At 32.8% G+C, this 19,648-nt stretch overlaps 1 protein-coding gene across 8 annotated transcripts in view; it reads left to right on the top strand.

The window, feature by feature from the left end:
- Window positions 1-19,648, top strand: part of LOC114332991 (multiple C2 and transmembrane domain-containing protein) — a 309,140-nt gene that overhangs the window by 152,414 nt on the left and 137,078 nt on the right. For all 8 annotated transcript variants that reach the window (XM_050647930.1, XM_050647932.1, XM_050647933.1 and 5 more), the window contains one exon: window positions 10,819-10,936. In XM_050647930.1, coding sequence (XP_050503887.1) covers window positions 10,819-10,936 — 118 coding nt within the window. The remainder of the gene's footprint in view (window positions 1-10,818; window positions 10,937-19,648) is intronic.

Genomic DNA, 19,648 nt, shown 5'->3' with positions numbered 1-19,648 from the left:
AATCAAAGATTAAAATACTTTTTTTTTGTAATTTTTAGCGCAAAAGTAGGCCTGATAGAGAGCCGGAGCTAAAATGTTCACTCGAAGCGACTGACACGCAACATACATATACTATAATTTTATTTATTAAGTGTACGTCGCGCGGGCGGTCGTCGCTTCGAGTGAAAATTTTAGCTACAGTACTGTATTAGTCTACTTTCGCGCATGTAAATTACAAAAAAAATATATTTATAATCTTTAATTAAAATATAACCATTAAACTAATAATCGATATTTTTTGTAAATAATTAGCTTGTACTCTAAACTCACTTTTACGCTTTGAAAGATTTAAAAAAATATATAAACAACGTAGTAATCGTATGTTTACTTTGCTATTTCATAACTTTTTTGCAAATGGTTGCAAAAAAGTTTTACAGCATTCATTTTCAAGATATTTGAAATACGGATTTTAACTATTTTTTTTAATTAGAATGTAATAAAAACTTTCTGAGAAACGTTAATTTGTTTATAACTATTTTTTTTAACATTTAAAGATTATGTAAAAAAATTAAAAATATATATTTTGTCGACAAAATGTTAAATAAGCATCTCATCTTTATAAGATTTCAAAGTTTGATCAGTGCATCATAATTATTTTGGTTATTACTGCGACCGTAAATTATTAATTAACAATTGAATTGTTGCTAAAATATTCGTTCAATTTTCACTAGCTTCTGGAACTATCATCTAAACCAAGAAGGCTTTTAAGTTCCCAAATTATTTAATTATTGGTAGATAATTACTTATCTAAAACTTTATTTGAAAATTAAAGATTTTGTTGGGAAAACCCGCATTTTCCGAGGAAAATTTTCGTCGGAGCAGATCGGGAAAAACATATTTCTATTCAGAATTTAATTGCGGTGAATTTTTATTTGAGTGTTTTTGTTGTAAAGTTAAAATCTTAGGAGTAATAGAGCAATAATTGAAAAAAACACGATTTTCGGGCGCCATTTTGTTTATAAAAAAAGTAGCACACTATCTGCGGACTTTGCATACCTATATTATTAATATATATAATCATAGGCTTAGATTCTAGCAATAAAATTGCTGGTAAATAACTTTTCCCAAAAACTGCCTATTCTCCGATAATCAGCCCAGACTATTATTAAATTTTATTGCTTCGTTTCCTCTCCTATGTTGGGTGCTCCACAATTCGTTGCGCTCATTTTATATTAATTTTTAAAACATTGTCGTATATGCAAATCTCAATTTATAGTTAAAAAGTTTAACAACACAACTTCTTTTTTGTAAGTTATGAAGTTGCCAAGCATAAATTGCTGTCAGGAGAATTCCCTGCTGTTTTATGTTGTCCGGATTTAATGAGACTGACACTGACAGTCCGAGGAAGGAAAATGGCATGGTACATTACAAGGGATTGGCTTTTCGGGCTTAGTCTTACCTAAAATGAGATAAATGATGAGACATTTGTTTTATAAATACATCTTGGAAGACAAATATACATAGGACACAAAAAATACAGAGCCTTCTGGTGAAATAAAAGTTTTTGTCAAAAAAGCTTTTATAGTATTAACCTGCCAGATATAGGCCTGAATCCCGCATACCAAAAAAAGTTGATTAATAGCAAGCTGAAAATTTGTTAATAGCTTAACGGTGTCTAGTCGGACAAACTTTGATGTACGGGAACACTGGAACAGGGTAAGATATAAATGTGGAACTTGATTTTAATTGTGAAACGTGTCATCCTACCAAGTTTATGATTGTGAAAACTAGCAGGTTATTTTTAAGTTTATTCAATAGCAAACTTTATATTTTATAATATGGGAAAAAATGTTTGTCCGATAGATATGTTGGGCGTTTTATTAAGTCCGACAAGTAGAATATGTCAAATGAATGGAATTATTTTGGTGGTAAATAGCAGTCTGATTTTTGCATGAAAGTTTAATGAAAGGGTAACAAATAAATTGGAAGTTTTGTCCGACAAAATACATGGGACGTTTTCGTAGTCTGATGTTCGAAACCTGTACCTAACCTGTTCCACAATTAAAACTTCCCCTGTTCCAGTGTTTCCGTACATCAAAGTTGGTCCTGTGATGGTACACGACAACCCTCACGGAATTTTCCTAATTTATTTGTTATAAAAATAAGGCCATAATATTATAGTTGCAATTTGTATAATTTATTACGATCGTAGCAAAATTCAAAGTATTGAACTCATTTGAAAGACTGCAAAGAAATCACACGTCATTATTGAAATACGTATAGTATCTAACCATATATGGTCATACATATTGGCACTGTTTTTAACTATAACAGATATAAATAGGAAGGTCGAGTACCTGAGACATCTTTTGTTGTTGCACTCTGTCGCGCTAGTCAGGGGATCTAGTTACCGAGAAATGGGTTATCCGCGACCTATCTCAAGGTCAACGTAATGTAATTGTACATTTAATTATATAAGAATAAAGTTTCTGAAAAAGTTTAAGTTCGTTTGTTCGGGGTAGTGTATTTGTCTATCAACCCCCAACTTCACAGTCCGACTAGACACCGTTAAGCCATTAACAAATTTTTCAGCTTGCTCGTAACTAATTTTTTTGATACGTATACAGTGGTTTAATTTGAGGTCAGAGTTTATAAAGTTCAAAATAATCGGAGTTCTTTATATTTATAAAAAAATATAAAAAAAATTTTTTTAGGAAACGCTTTTATTTAGTTACGAGTGACTAAAATTAAAAATATTATAAAAAAAATCAACTAAAAAGCAAAAAATAAAAAAAATTCAAACACATTCGTCAAAGAAAAGCGTGGGTCGAAAACCGTTTATTCGATGAAGATGCGCCCCACGCTTTTCTTTAACGAATGTGTTTGAATTTTTTTTATTTTTTGCTTTTTAGTTGATTTTTTTTATAATATTTTTAATTTTAGTCACTCGTAACTAAATAAAAGCGTTTCCTAAAAAATTTTTTTTTATATTTTTTTATTTTTTACTTTTTAGTCTAAAGGCCGCGTCCCACCATCAAATAATTTGATCAAACTGGTTTGAGCAAACTGAAAGTGACAGTTAGTGACGTCACATCCTGAGTGTTCATTGTGGATAATAATGAAAAATTTTAATTTTAAATAAAGTACAAACAAGTTAGACAACTCAATACAAAAAATTTGATCAAACTAGACTGATAGTGAGAGCACAGATTTTTAGAATTTCAAAAAAACTGCAATTGTGACGTCACTTTGACGTACTTCCCGAGTTTGCTCAAACTGTTTGATCAAATTATTTGATGGTGAGACGCGGCCTTAACAGTTTTCAAACATTAAAATATATCATGTTTATTAAAATATATGTATAAAACATAACATGATTAACAAACATGAAAATTAGTCGGAATCGGCAAAAAAATTTAATCTCTATTGTTTATTTATGAAGCATAATGTAAACAATTAACGTAAAAAGCGAAATTATGTATAGTTCATATAACTAGCTACAATCTCTAAAACTTTCAAGTTTCTTCATTGTAAAAAACAAGGGAATTTAAGCATTTTCCATTAAAATCGTGTTTTTTATTTAAACAATTTTTTATTTAAACATAAAATTTTTTTTATTGACTATTCGTGTATTGTTCCTGCGAATGCATATGTCTGCAAATTTTCATTCATTTTCATTGAAGAAAAGGCAGTCAAATTAACGTCTAAATATTTGACACAAACGATTGAACTAGAGAAAAGTGTTTAATAATAAATTACATACATTCTTCTTTTTTGTCAAATAATTTAATTAAAAAATTATTTTTGGACACCCTGTACAACTAATTATATAAATTTTTATATTACTGAATAAAGAATTGAAATGACCTTTCAAATGAGCTATCGCATATCCCCTATTGTCATTTAAAAAAATCATCGATTACGTCATCGCGCCCAGATGGATGACGTCACTAGTATGGCATATATGCCAAAATATCGTAATTTAAAAATAAAAATCTTTCGAGATTTTTCCTTAAAGTCGCCTTTTTACGAAAAAACGAATTTATTCCTTTCATTTGCATAGTACTGTATAAACAAATATACAGTCAGAAAAATGAAAGAATACCCATGAACGAACATATAAAACACGCTGTATTTTCCTGTCACCGTGTCACAAAGAAAATTGTCCAACGCAAGTACATGTAATAATAATTCTTACATGTACTTGCGCTGGACAATTTTTTGTGTGACACGGCGACAGGAAAATACAGCGTGTTTTATATGTTCGTTCATGGGTATTCTCTCATTTTTCCTACTGTATGAGTGTTCAAAATTTAAAACTTTATTGTTTATTTATGACGCATAACGTAAAAATTGAAATTATGTATAGGTGATCTCATTAGCTACAATCCGTAAAAGTTTCAAGTTTCTGCATTATAAAAAACAAGTGAATTTAGGCCTTTTTCCATTAAAATCGTTTTTTTTATTTAAACAATTAATAAACATAAACAAAAATTTTTTGTTGTCTATTCGTGTATTGTTCCCGCGAGTGCATATGTCTGCAAATTTTCATTCATTTGCATGGAAGAAAAGGTAGTCAAATTAACATCCAAAGATTTGACGCAATCTATTGAACTAAATAAAAGCGTTTAACAATCTTAAGATAACATGCTAAGAATTTATTTTGTATACAAAAATATTTTATTATATTATTATTCACAAGTTTATTTTCATATTTTCTACACCCACTACTGCAAATTGGTGTAACTTACAAACAAGGTTGGGGTACAAGTGTACCCCAGGTAGCAATCCAGGGTTCAAGTCGCCTTTTTACTAAATAACGAATTTATTCCTTTCACTTGCATCGTACTGTATTAACAAATATATGAGTGTTCAAAATTTAAAACTTTATTGTTTATTTATGACGCATAACGTAAACAATTAACGTAAAAAGTGAAATTATGTATAGGTTATATTATTAGCTACCATCCGTAAAAGTTTAAAGTTTCTACATTGTAAAAAACAAGAGAATTTAGGCCTTTTTCCATTAAAATCGTTTGTTTTATTTAAACAATTAATAAACATAAACAAACATTTTTTGTTGTCTATTCGTGTATTGTCACCGCGAATGCATATGTCTGCAAATTTTCATTCATTTGCATGGAAGAAAAGGTAGTCAAATTAACATCCAAAAATTTGACGCAATCTATTGAACTAAATAAAAGCGTTTAAAAAAAGCAGTTTTTAAAAACGTAAAAGTACATTGAGTATAGGAATTTATGCAAACTGCATTTTTCTTAAATTCAGTTATATTAAATTTGCTAATGAAAAGTTAAATGTTGGAATTACGAATTGTACCGTTACGAATATGTGTAGTTACGAAGTGTAGCCGTTTAACTTCGGACTTCCAGTTCCAGAGTTGCAACCGGAAGTACTGTTTTATAGTCGTCTAAATAGTTACTCGACGCGTCTTAACAACACGAGAATAACTATATACTACATACTTCCGGTTTTTATTTCACTTCAGGTGAAAAATGTGAAACTAGAAGGGCCACATTATAACCGCAGAAATAGTACACTGTGATATTTGAATCGTCGCGTATTGAAAAGTCTTCTTGCTTTAATTTTTCCTCTTTATGTATAGACATGGCTGTCTGTTTTTACAATGTGCTTTAAGTGAGTTGTCGTTCCATCGTTTTCGTGGTCTTGCTACTGATCGTCTTGCTATTGAGGAACCCTCTCTCGCTGTCCTTACTATATTTGTTGTCATTCGGCTTATGTGGTCATTCCATTCTACTCTTCTGTTTCTTACCCAGTTATTAATGTTGTCCACATTGGTCTCTACTTCTAGCTCTGTCCCATATAGTCCTACTATCGATTTTTCGAAGAGTTTTCATCTCCCTTGTTTCAACCAATATTTTTGTCCTCTTTGTGTCGGGTCGTGTTTCTGGCGTGTATGTCCTTATTGGTCTGATGACGTAAATTCTGTCCTTTATTTCTTGTCCAATAGTTTTATTTCTCCATATTGTGTCATTCATTCAACCTACGGCTCTGTTTGCTCTATTTACCTAATCTTCCACTTCTGTCTCGAACTTCCCGTAGTTAGATACTGTGATGCCTAGATATTTAAACTCCATAATTTGTTCTATTATGTGAACCACCAGCTCCAGTTTACATCTTATTGAATTTGCTGTTAGAACCATGCATTTGGTCTTTTTTTGGGGAAAATAACATGTTGAATTTTGTGACAGTTATATTAAATTGGCACAGCATACGGTGTAAATCAAATCGGTGCATAGCAGATTATTTTAAATTGTTTTCTCCCATTTGTTAGCCTTTTTTAGTTCTTACTTTTTTATTATTTCATCCATGATCATTTTGAATAATAAAGAACTCAAGGAATCCCCTTGTCTTATCCCATTGCCAGCTTCAATTGGGTTATTTAGTTCATCTTCTACTTTTACTTTTATTGTGTTGTTCTGGTAGATGTTTTCGATCGTTTTAATTATTGCTAAAAAAATAGGGGAATATTCCTAGGAAAATATTGAAAAATCGAGTTCAAATATTTAGTGTCGGTTTTGTGTCCAATTGCTTGTTGTTGTAGGTACATATTTACAGGGCCGCGCCAAGGCTTTCAAGCGCCCAGGTGCAAGTAATATTAGGCGCCCCTTTCCTCCTTCTCTTTGTAAGTAGTTTTTTGTAGCTTAGTGAATCGTTATACGGTATACCTACAAACTATTTTTTATGTGTTAGGAAAGTATCATCATCATCATCATCATAATCTAACCGTTATCGTCCACTGTTGAACATAGGCCTCCTCAAAGTTTCTCCATGTTTTCCTATCTTGAGCTACCAGCTATCCAGTTCCCGGCATTCCTCTTTACATCGTCACTCCAGCACGTCGGTGGTCGATCTCTGCTTCGTTTATCCTATTGTAGATGGTTTTTCGCAAATAACACAAAAAGTGTGTATTTTATTGAAAAAAATGTTCTTAGCAAAGATAAAGCTTAAGAAAAATTTAAAAAAAACTTGTGCACCCATAAAGTCCGTAGATCAAGTAGAGGAAGAGTTGTAGCTTGAGAAAAGTGGGTTCTTATTTGTCAAATTCCAAATCGAACATTCCAACGTGAAATAATCAAAAAATGAAGCACTTTTCGGGCAAAACTCGTTATAACTTTTTTAAAGTCTTTAGGAAAAGCTTTTTTTTTTTTAGTTTCTAGCAGCAAAAGTAAGCCAGTAACGCTGAAAATAAAGTTGGTCTCTTTTTTTGTTAAAAAACATCGTAAAAATCTCCACTTAATTAGCATTCCAAATGAAATTAATCGTTACAGTTTTACAATTTACTTCACTTTGTATATTTATACGGGGTGTCTGCGTAACTTGGAACCATATGGGAAACTTTTTTAATATCAATTTTACGAAAAAAAGTCATTCTTTATAAAGTGGTCTGCATAGTCTAAAACCTAAGATAAACCAATCATCAGATATCAAATTTTGTCAACAGTATACGAGGTATGTCAAAAAATATGAATTTCGCTTAAGAGCAAACTACCTTTATATTTCAAAATATCAAAAAATTTTATTATGAAAAGTTATTTGTAATGAAAAACTATATTCAAATATCCAATAACAGCCTTCTACTTGAAAAAAAAATCTGAAATTTTCCTAAATTACCGATTCCGAACATCATTTTTATTTATTAGACATGTAATAACTCTTTTATTAATAATTTTAGGAAAAAAGTTATTCTTCATAAAAATCTGTGCATGGTCTAAACCTCAAGATGCAACCATCAGTTATCCAAGTTTCTTAATTTTATACGAGGTGTGTCAAATAATATTAATTTAGAAAGAATTTAGAAAAAATTCTTTCTAAATTCATATTATTTGACACACCTCGTATAAAATTAACAAACTTGGATAACTGATGGTTGCATCTTGAGGTTTAGACCATGCACAGATTTTTATGAAGAATAACTTTCTTTCCTAAAATTATTAATAAAAGAGTTATTACATGTCTAATAAATAAAAATGTGTTCGGAATCGGTAATTTAGGAAAATTTCAGAAATTTTTTTTCCAGTAGAAGGCTGTTATTGGATATTTGAATATGGTTTCTAATTACAAATAACTTTTCATAATAAAATTTTTTGATATTTTGAAATATAAAGGTAGTTTGCTCTTGAGCGAAATTCATATTTTTTGACATACCTCGTATACTGTTGACAGAATTTGATATCTGATGATTGCATCTTGGGTTTTAGACTATGCAGAGCACTTTATAAAGAATAACTTTTTTTCTTAAAATTTATATCAAAAAAGTTCCCATATGGTTCCAAGTTACGCAGACACCCTGTATGATCTGTAAGTTTCACCATTTCAAAGTGCTTATTTTGAAAAAAAAAATTAAATTAAAAAAAAATAATTTTAAATTTTGAAGGAAATGCCTTTTATTCAAAATTTTTCCTAAGAATATATTTTTGATAAATTACTTTTTGAGTTACTTGCGAGAAACCGTCTAAAAATGTGTTTTTTTTGTTGTTGAAAAATGAACATATTCACTCGCAAATAACTCGAAAAGTAGATATTGACTTAAGTAATATAAAAACTTCCCCTAAGGCAAAAGCACACGTCGACCTAATATCATTTTCTTCTTTGACATGTTAGCTATGTGTATGCCAAATTTCATATTAATCCAACTTCATATTCAGAGGTTTTGCAATATTTTACCGTGAGTGAATGGAGTTATAGTTCAGTTTAATGAGAGAAATAACGGTTCGTACACTTAGGGGATCAAAGTAATAAAACTGCTATTTTTATATCTACCTACGATTGGTAAATTTTCAATTTTACAAGATAATAAAATATTACTAATATTTCTGGTAATTTCGGCATTACCAATTTTTTTTTGGCACCTGCCGGCGCCTTTTTGGTTTGGCGCCGGGCGGCGCCGCCCCTCTCCGCCCTTATGGACGGCGCGGCCCTGCATATTTACTTTGATATATATAATATGGCATTTTCCGTGGAGATCCCATCTATTTTCTATTTTGAGACATAAAAAATATACCGTGCTCTGGAATAAGTGTTAGCCCCCCCCTTATTAACTTTTTAGCACATAAGCAAAAAACTCGGACAGGTCGATTTTTAAAATAATCATAGTATATTATAGCATCAATGTTTCGAACTTTACACGACCCCTCTTCAGGTGACAGGCACAACTTTGATTTTTTTTAATGGGAAAGTACATCATGTGACACCTCATTTAAAAGATTTTGAAATGCTAATTACAAAAATGTAAAACACATTAATCCTTTTAGAGAGCGTAGGCGCAAAATTTCGCTCGAATTCTTTTTAAACGCATTAATTTTTTTTAGAATCCTGAAAACACTAATAACTATTTTTGAAACATTTAAACGCAGAATGAAAGACTACATTATTACCGACAGCTGAAAGTTCTTTAGAATAAACAAAAATTTTCTTTGAATTATACATTTGAAATTAAAAATCAGACTAAATTTTTTCTTTTTTTTTCACCCCTGTGACTTATTAAAATAATCATTATAGAAGTTCTCAGGAACCTTCGACACTCGATAATACTGTAGTATTTCATTCTGCTCTTAAATTTTTCAAAAATACTTATTAGTTGTTTCAGGATTCGAAAAAAATTAATACTTTTAAAAATAATTCAACAGAAATTTTGCGCCTACAATCTCAAAAAAAATTAAAGTATTATACATTTTTGCAATCAGTATTTCAAAAGCTTTTAAATGAGGTGTCATATGATGTAATTTCCTATTTAAAAAAAAACAAAGTTATGTCTGTCAGCTGAAGAGGAATGACGTAAAGTTCGAAACATTGATGCTATAATATAGTATGATTATCTGTCCAAGCGTTTTGCTTACGTGCTAAAATTAAATAAGTTAATAGGGGGGGGGGTAACACTTATTCCTGTGCACTGTATAAAATATGTATGATATAACAAAATACAGTACCTGGCCAAATTATTAGGTCAAGCAAGGAAAAATTTAATATATGAAGTTATTTCTCTAATGATTATGAATATATTTGAAAAAATATTGTTTTGTTCCTTTTTTGTGAATATTAACTCTTAAGGTGCGTATCCATGAGGTTCGCTGCTCCACGCTCCTGCAACGGCTCCACATAGTGAATACGTTGGCGCTCCTGGACCATGCAAGAATGCGCTCCGCCTCGGCGCTTTTGTAGAATTCTGCATAATATTCCGCATGCTGACACCATAGACTTCAGATGGTAAGGTTTCTTGACCTTACCAAGATCAAATATTCGTTTTATGTAATGTAATTTTTCGTGTGAAAGTCCTTTGTGCTTGTAATAGATGTTTTTAACTCCGACCTCAAAAACAACAGCAAAGTTGAGCATTTTTCAACAGTCAGACAAGGTTCTTTTCCATCAAGTAAAAAAACTGAATAAGAAAATAGAAGTATTTTTATATCGTACATGGGATCAATCTCTCTTTATAGTGGTATTTTGAACCTTTTGACCATAGCTCCGAAGATGGCTTTATAAGCCGAAAGCGCTTAGCTAGGAATTATTTTTTAATTTACACACTTCAAAAGTACACTTTTCCCTATTCACCTGCATTTTTTCTTTGCTTGGCCTATTAATTTGGCAAGGTACTGTATTCTAAAATTAAATATCTACTTTACTTATGTGAACATCTGGGAAAAAAGTACTAGTTTTCTGTCCAGAGAAAAAAGTAGTTTCATAAAAAGTAATATTTTGTTGCCTGTCAACAAAGATAAAATGTCAAACGCTTTTCCCGTCACAGAAAAGAGTAATTATTATTTAAATGATCCAATTTCTAAATAGAAATTTTATTTTCAGCTCAGCACAAGCGATGAAGTTTCCAGAAGGAGGGAGGTGGCTCTGCGACAACACTCCTTTTTTCAACTGCGGATTCACCTTCGAAGAGGGCAAGGGTTGGCCGCCATGGATAAAAACGGTGAGTTCACGTCTTTCGTGACGAAATATCTAAAGAATAACTGTTTTAATGTTATGATTACATCAAAAGTATGCCAACTTGATTACTTTTAATTACACTTTGTCCAGTGCCGGTTTAACCTAACTTCGGGCCCTGGGCGCTGGAGGTGAAGGGGCCCCATTCATTCGTTGTCAGTTTTTTACCAAGAAAACACATGCATTAACTATAAAGGTTTATTGTAAAATCCATAAAATATTTTTTTTAAAACAAGCAAGAAGAATAGCAATATACGACCCAAATCGGCTCAGCCTGAATAAAATGAGTTCCTTGGGTAAGACCAAGGGTAATAATAGGTGGTTGAAGCATATCACTGGCCCTGTTACCCTCCTTGTATACCGTAGGCCCTAGATATAGCAGACTACCCTGCTATACTCCCAAAGCCGCGTCAGCGGTATAAAACGGGAGACTATTATTATAAAAAATAATCCAAAAAATACATTTAAAAACAAAAATCAAAAACAGAAAGTTTCACAAAACAACACATGACAAACAAAAAACATATTCTAAAAAATACATAAAGACAAAAATTAAATCACTTTTTTTCTTCACTTGGCATTTGCAAACCGCCATATCATATTATCACAATTCAGTTTCTCCAGTTCTTCATTCTCTATGTATATAAAATAGTGATAATGCGTCTAGGTTTTCTTGACCCAAATTTGACCTTAAATATGTTTTTATTCTTTTTAAAGCCGAAAAAGACCGCTCGCCTGACGCATTAGAAATTAGTATTCTCAAATAAATTTGCAGTTAAAATATTGGGAAAAGTTGCCTTTACATCCTGGATGACATCAAATTTTTCATAATGTATGTTTATTTAAATTTTGGCATAACGTTACAAAATGGGTAATTTCATTATGCAAGTTTTCTTTGGTTTCAACATCTTTTTTATATTTCTCGAATAAAGTATTAATTGACGTCTTGACTTCTTCTTTATCTAGCGTAAAAGAATATCTTAAAGCTGATGTTACATCCTTGTAGCATTCAATTATCTTTAAATGATCTTGAGTAATATTGTCACATATTATAACATTAAATACTTCAATTCTGAATATCTCTTGCCCCTATAAAATGATTTGACTTTCTCCTGTTTCTTCGAAAAATGTTTGTATTTTCTTTATTTTTTGAAGGTCAGTTGTATAGTAGATGTTTGAGATATCCTCACCTTCGCAAAAGAAAGTTTTCACTTCTTGTTCAATTTTGCTAAACTTATTTCTTACGTCTCCAATAAAGCTCAAAACAGATGCCATTAATTCTACCCCAATTGACACGTTCTACGTTTAAGTCCACAGTTTCTAACGTTTTGCTTGTTGCATTCACTCGTTCCAAAAATCTTGCCTAAATCATTGTCAATAGAGCTGTCTCAAAGGTATTCATTTTATTGTACTATCTTGGTTTTCACCAAGTACCTTGGCTTCACTTCTATCTGCTGATTTTTCATCTCTATTATTGCTTAACTGGAAAAATACGTTTGATGAATCCATAGTTTTTAAATAATGCATTTACAGCGTCAAATCGGGCGGACCATCTAGTATCAATTAATCTTTTTACACAACATTTGCCGCTTTCTTTCAGTAAATTCTACCTTTGAAGAGAAGCCGAAAAAAACGTGTAGACACTTTGAACAGTTCTGAAATAACTAGCTTCCAAGCTGGATCCACATGCAAAATTCCCTACAATTCGAGACATCTTTCTGACAACTTTCTGTAGTTTTTGGAGAAGGGCTCCGCCACAAACATTGACACGGGGCCTCTGTGGGGCTACGGCACTGTGTATAGGTGTGAAGAGATGTAACAATAGAACATAGGCGTTTGCAGTGTATTGGCGTATCTGCCTATGAGACTATTTTCGGAAAATATATAGGTTATTTAGCGACTTTATTTTTTTATAATTAAAAGCAACGGGCCCCTCCGGGGCCCGGGCCCCTGGGCGCCCGCCCCATGCGCCCATTGGATAAACCGGCACTGACTTTGTCAGGATTAATATAATAATTTTTTTATTATTATTTTACAACGATATCGAGCCAAAGCAGAACGTGTGTGGTCCCAAGTAAAAAAAAAATGTAGATACTAAACTAAATAATATCGTCATTATCAGTCCATAGTCGCCCACTGCTGAACATAGGCCTGCTCGAAAAACTTCCATTTCGTACAAATCCTCTTTATGTCGTCAGTGCATCTTGTGGGTGGTCTTTCCAGGTTTCGTCTATCCGCTTTCGGTCTTCATTCCAAGATTTTTTGGTTCACCTATCATCATTCATTCTAGCGACGTGTCCTGCCCACTTCCAATTAATTTTGACTATGTATTTTATAATGTCTTCTACATAACTTCTGCGAATTTCTTTGTTTCTTACCCTCTCAACGTCTATGCCCCACATCTCTCAATGTTATGCCCCACAATGATCTTTATATTCTATCCTTTCCGTATCTCGGAAACGAAGCGTTTGCGGACATATGATTATAAAGCAAATTGTCATTATTTTCTCAGGTAAAATTACCCCTTAAAGTTTGTCGCACTTATTTAGAAAACACCCTCTACTGATGACGAACATGGCCAGTTGTTAAAGTACCAAACTTTTTTTATTATGCAACATAAGCGAATGAATCGAAAGACAAAATGTTAAGAAAACCTAAGGCTATAGTTGGGATTTAATTTCAGTATTTTGTAAAGTACTAGTTTTGTAAACTCCTGAGTATTCCTTCCAAAGTCTACGAACGAGTACTAGAGAAAAAATTATTACAAGAAGTGGACCACAAACTGGAACAGTCACAAAGCGGATTCAGGAAGGGAAGAAGCATTCATGACCATATTTTCACACTCAAGCAGCTAATACAAAATACGCGAAATACAAGCACAGAACTACACCAAGCTTTTATAGATCTAGAAAAAGCATTTGACAGAACACCAAGGATAGAAATCGACAAAAGCCTAATGAACAGGGAAGTAGACACTAAACTCAGAAAAGCTATTATGAGCCTATACAAAAACACAAGAAATAGAGTAAGAACAGATAATATGGAATCGGACGAGTTTATAGTTAATGATGGCTTAAGACAAGGAGGTGTACTAGGCCCCATCTTGTTCAATATTGTTCTAGATGATGTAATGAAGGAAACCAGAGAAGAAACATCGAAAATATATGTTGGACATAGAAATCTCGAAATGATACAGATAGCAGAATGTGCATTTGCAGATGATCTCGTTGTGTTTGGAAGAGATGAGGCCGCACTACAGAGAAACCTCCAAATATGGAGGGATAAACTTGAAAAACGTAATCTGAGGATTAACGAAAGTAAAACTAAGGTCATGATATGTGGGAAAACAGATAAACGTACAAAAATTAAAATCAATAACGACACCCTAGAACAAGTTGAAACTTTCAAATACCTGGGAGTTCAAATAGAGAGTAGGGGTGCACACGATACTGAGATAAACAACAGAATAGCAAGCGCAGCCCGCATATACCATGCAATTAAGAGTACATTTCTATCGAAAAAAGAAGTATCCCAAAAAGCCAAGATAACAATCTACAACACAGTTTTCGTACCTATCCTAACATTTGGATGTGAAAGCTGGACGCTCACCACCAGACTAAAGAAGAAACTGCAAAGCATGGAAATGAAGTATTTAAGAAGAGTACTAGGTGTGACCAGGATGGACAGGATACGGAATGAGGACATAAGAGAACGCCTTAAAGTCCAACCAATAGAGAAGAAAATCGAAGCAGCCCAGTTAAGATGGTACGGCCACATGGTTAGGATGGATAAAGGAAGGCCAGTAAAACAAGTTTGGGAAGCGAGAAGAAACCTGAAAAGACCGAGGGGCAGGCCCATGAAGACCTGGGACGATGAAATCGCTGCCATCCTAGACAAAAGAGGAGTCACTAAAGAACAAGCGAAGAAAATGGCAAGAAATAAGAAGGATTGGAGGAAGTTTGTGTACGAAGCATAAAAACAGACTTTATTTTAGACTTTATGCCCAACACCTTAGGGTAGAAGGGTTATCGATTATATATATATATATATATATATATATATATATATATATATATTTATGCACAGATATCAAAGTGAGGTCCTGACATTACGCGCACTTAGTGAGGACCGGTAGAAAACGTAGACATAATCGTTTCAACTCTTCATAGTGACCTTGACAAGTAAATAGCAATTAAAAAATGACGAGTATACACAAAAAAGATTACGTATATGTGCCCCGTATTGTTCAAGTATATTGCCACCCAAGTGAGGCCATTACACGCAGCTATTAAAGTGAGACTGTATATACTTTTTCGTTATGCGCACAAAGTGAGGACAACTTTACGTGTATATTTCCTTACAGCTCATCAAGTGAGGACCATACAGTGTTGTCGATAAATATGAGATTAATCGTTTCTACTGCCTTTTTCTGTATAACACAGTAAGAATTATTATTGTTTCGTTGTTTCAGTCACTTGTAGTTATAAGAAGGATGTGGACTCTTTGTTCTTGCTCGTACTGTTTGTTAATTTTATAACATTTTAGTACCTCAGCATTAAATCACGGTAGCCTTATCGGAGACTAGCGTTAATAAAGAAATAGTTTTATATTTTTTAATAATTTACGTTAAAGATGGATAGGAAAGCAAGAATTTTGAAAATAGCGTTAGTTGAGAACAATAATAATCAAAATGGAGGATACAGTGATAGTTCAGTTATGTGAAATTTATATTGAACTTAACATATAAATATAAAAGCCCGACTTTTGATCTAAGGGGAACACAGTTTTTACGGTACATACATATCTGTCATTTGTCAACCCCCTCCCTTCCATTTCCCCCACCCCTTATTTTTAAATAGGGAATAGGGGCGTGTGCTAGCTCATTTGAAACGATATTCAATTCTCTATCCAGTATTATTAACATTGACATAATTATCTATACAGAGTGTATTTTAGTATAGGTACTGTTGCCCCTGTCGATTTTCATTTTGAAACGACAATTTTCCAACCTTAATTTTAGTATACAAGATGATTTACTTAATTTAATTAAACTTAATGTACCTTTTTTACTGACTTAATTTTACAGTTATTCCACTAAATGGCAAATACAGTGAATATGATCATATGTTTTATTTCGAATAATCATTTTAAAATAGTTTTAGTTTTCTATTTTCTCTGAAAATTGTTGCAAGCTTCTTGTTCTTATACTTAAAATCATGTCACTACAAATTTATACGAGACTACATATTAAGAGTATAGAAAGTATTATAATATATGACATACATGCTTTTTTCCATTTATTGAAGATATTTCACCTTATCCTGAAACAATGCAATGTGAACAAGTGTCCTCAACTAAAAAAATATATCAGACTATTTTAATACTAAGTGTATAGTTTGTACTATAAACCGTATTGAAATAGATTGCAACATGTGTGTGTGTGGTTGGGATATTGACTGCGAAACCTAAGGCTTCATTCGCCTAATCATATTTACCTTTGATTCTTATAACAATAAATAAAATTGATTAACATTTTATATCAATATTATTAGTGTTTTTAAACAATATCAGTATGATATATCAGTATGATAAAGTCAAGATAAACAATACTATAATAGAAAGCTTTGAGGTCAAACAATGACTGCAGCAGGGTGATCCATTATCGTCTATAATGTTTAGCATATTACTAGAAAAGGTTATACAGGAAGCAAACATTAATAGAACAGGTCTGATCTACCACAAAAAACATCAGTGCTTGGCATTCGCAGACGATTTGGTAATCTTGGCTAGGAGCAAAATAGAACTTATAGAAACAGTCATGAAACTCGAGGAGAGGGCAGCAACCAAAGGATTGTATATAAATGAAGCAAAAACAAAGTATATGGAATGAACAAATAAGCAATTCGTTCGGGGGCAATACATAACAATGACAACAGCGAAGGGAACACAGTATAAATTCGAAGAAGTTTAGAGATTTGAGTACTTAGGAACTGTCTTCACAAGAGATCCTAACTGTGAAGAAGAAATACAAAAGAGAATTATGTCGGGCAACCGCGCTATATTTGCTTTTAATGGGTTGTTAAGAAGTAAACATATATCACGAAGAGCAAAACTAAGAACTTACAAGACCGTAATAAGGCCGATAGTAACGTATGCTTCTGAAACATGGGTCACAACAAAAAAACATCAAGAGTTGTTGTTCCACCCGGTGGGAAACTGAGCTCTATCAAGATCCTAACATACTAGCAGTAATTAAGGCGCAAAGACTTAGATGGTTGGACCATGTGCAGAGGATGATTCCATCTAGAATTCCCAGAATGGTACTATCTAGTGCATTGGCAGAGAAAAGACGAAGAGGAAGACCGAGGTCACGATGGAGTAATGGAGTTAGAGAAGATATGAGAAGAATTAACTTAAGGAACTGGGAAACAAAAGCGACTGACAAAAGGGAGTGGAAAAGAATAGTACATCAAGCCATGGGCCTACTAGGCTCGTACTGCTTACATATTATAATATCAGTTTTCTAATATTATCCAGTTCCATATCCAGTTCCGAATCCAGTGGTTATATTTCTTCCGTATTGTTTAGTTTCGCTTCCAGTGATTGTATTTTTTTTCTTGTTTTTTTTTGAAATATTTATTTATTATTTTATTACTATATTTTTTTATTGTGCTCATAATAGATTGCAACATTGTCTACAGACATGAATGCAGTAACAATAAATAAAAAAATCGGAGATCCACACCCCGGATTTGAAATCGAAACCTCTGCTTTACGAATCCGAGATCCGAGGTCTACCCACTAGGTCACTAGGCTATCGCTCTTAAGACAATATTTTTTCCTGAAACGGGGAACTTCTAAAGCCGGGTCTAGACTATGTAACAAAACATGCTAATAACAAAGTTGTACAACAGACTATCCAGACTATATAACAAAAAACAAAACAACAACATGCGCATAAATTTTGCAGCATTTTAGATGGATAGCTGGTAGGTTAGGTAGTATATAGAATTGCGTCATATAAGTATGGAGGATCTCTTCATAGCAACAGCAGCTTGTGTAATATTGTGGAGGCGACACCGGCGTGTTAAATTAATATTTTGGATGTGTCCTTCATTAGCAGCTCGAGCAAAATATAGGTAGTGGTACAGCTCTTTTAGCTGATCTGGAAAGAGATAACATAGACCCATCGACAGGAGACATTAAATGTGATGGCAGTTTTAAAAACTTCTTAAGAATAGAAAGTTCTGATTTTGAATTTCTTATAAATGACATCGGCCATAAAATAGGCAGGAAAGACATTTCGAGATGCAATTCCAATAAGAGAAAGATTAACAGTTATATTATTAGCAAAGTATATTTTTTAAACTTTTTACTCATTGTTTCAGAGAGGAAGTATAACATTTGTGTAAAATTTAATTCCTCAGTATTATCGTCTTCACATGTTCATGATTGAGTGTCACTGTCTGTTTGAATTGGTGTAGCTGGACAAGTAGCGGATGTAGGTGTAGTGGACGGAATAGAAAGGCTCAGATATATTGTATGTTTGAGTGCCTGTTTGAGTAGCTGATGAAGCAGTCTGCATCTGTGTAGCGAATGAAGTGAATGTTACAGGTTTTATGTCTGAACACTCTGCTCTGTAGAGAATAGTATTTATGTCAAATTTAGAGTTGATTTGCACCGATTTGCTGTTAAGGTTCCGCGTACTGCTTTTCTTTTGTTGGCTTGAGTTATAGGCGTACGTGCATTAGTTTTAACTACAGTTTCTGTATCTATTTTCACTTCTATTTCAGTCTATTCATCGTGTTTTTTATTTGTTTTTTAAATCAATAAATGTAGCTCATCCCATAGCAATCCCATAATACTCGTTACTTACGAAATAGCTCAATTAAATGAGTAGTCAGTTCTTTCGACAATTTCATCGCGTAAATGACCCTACGTGAACAGAGCAAAGAAAAATCTAGCACAATCACTCCAGAATGAACAAGGCGATATGACTCCAACGGTTGCTGCTCGCGTAGGTACTATGCCAGAGAATGTTTCAATAACATGTTTTTAGGTGTAGATCAGTCGCGGTGCGGTTTTATAACTTTCTTTGATGTTTACCGACATCTGTTGGATAACATAAAACATGCTATATAACCAGAAAAATGTTATACAACACTGTGTTTTAAAACTTGTTTTTTTAAAATTATGTAACAAGTTACAAAACTTTGTTATTTAACATGTTTTGTTACATAGTCTGGACCCGGCTTAACGGTAACTGCTTATAGGTAATACACTACAATTTCTGAATATTTTTTCTGAAATCTATCGAATGGTACCAAACACGACCCCCACGGAGGTGGGGGGGGGGGTTACTTTAAAATCTTAAATAGGAACTCCTTTTTTTATTTCAGATTTGGATTCTTTGCGTAAAAATAAGCAACTTTTATTCGAAACGTTTTTTCTAATTACGGATAGGTGGCGCTATAATCGGAGAAAACGGGTGTTGGAAATGGAAAATTAAATTAAAATATGGAAAGTCCCCACTAAAATGGAAAATTTTACTTAAATTTTTTGGTTTTAGAACCTAATAATCACAACCCAATAGGTCCCCAAAGCGCTCGAGTGACTGCACATTTAGCATACTTTGCTCCCCTACTATATGTATTATAAATAATATACGAAGTAATTATTAACCCAAACAACCATAATT

The sequence above is a fragment of the Diabrotica virgifera genome, chromosome 4 (genome assembly GCF_917563875.1).
Source record: "Diabrotica virgifera virgifera chromosome 4, PGI_DIABVI_V3a".
Classification (NCBI taxonomy): Eukaryota; Metazoa; Arthropoda; class Insecta; order Coleoptera; family Chrysomelidae; genus Diabrotica; species Diabrotica virgifera.
This window is presented reverse-complemented; position numbering and strand designations above follow the sequence as displayed.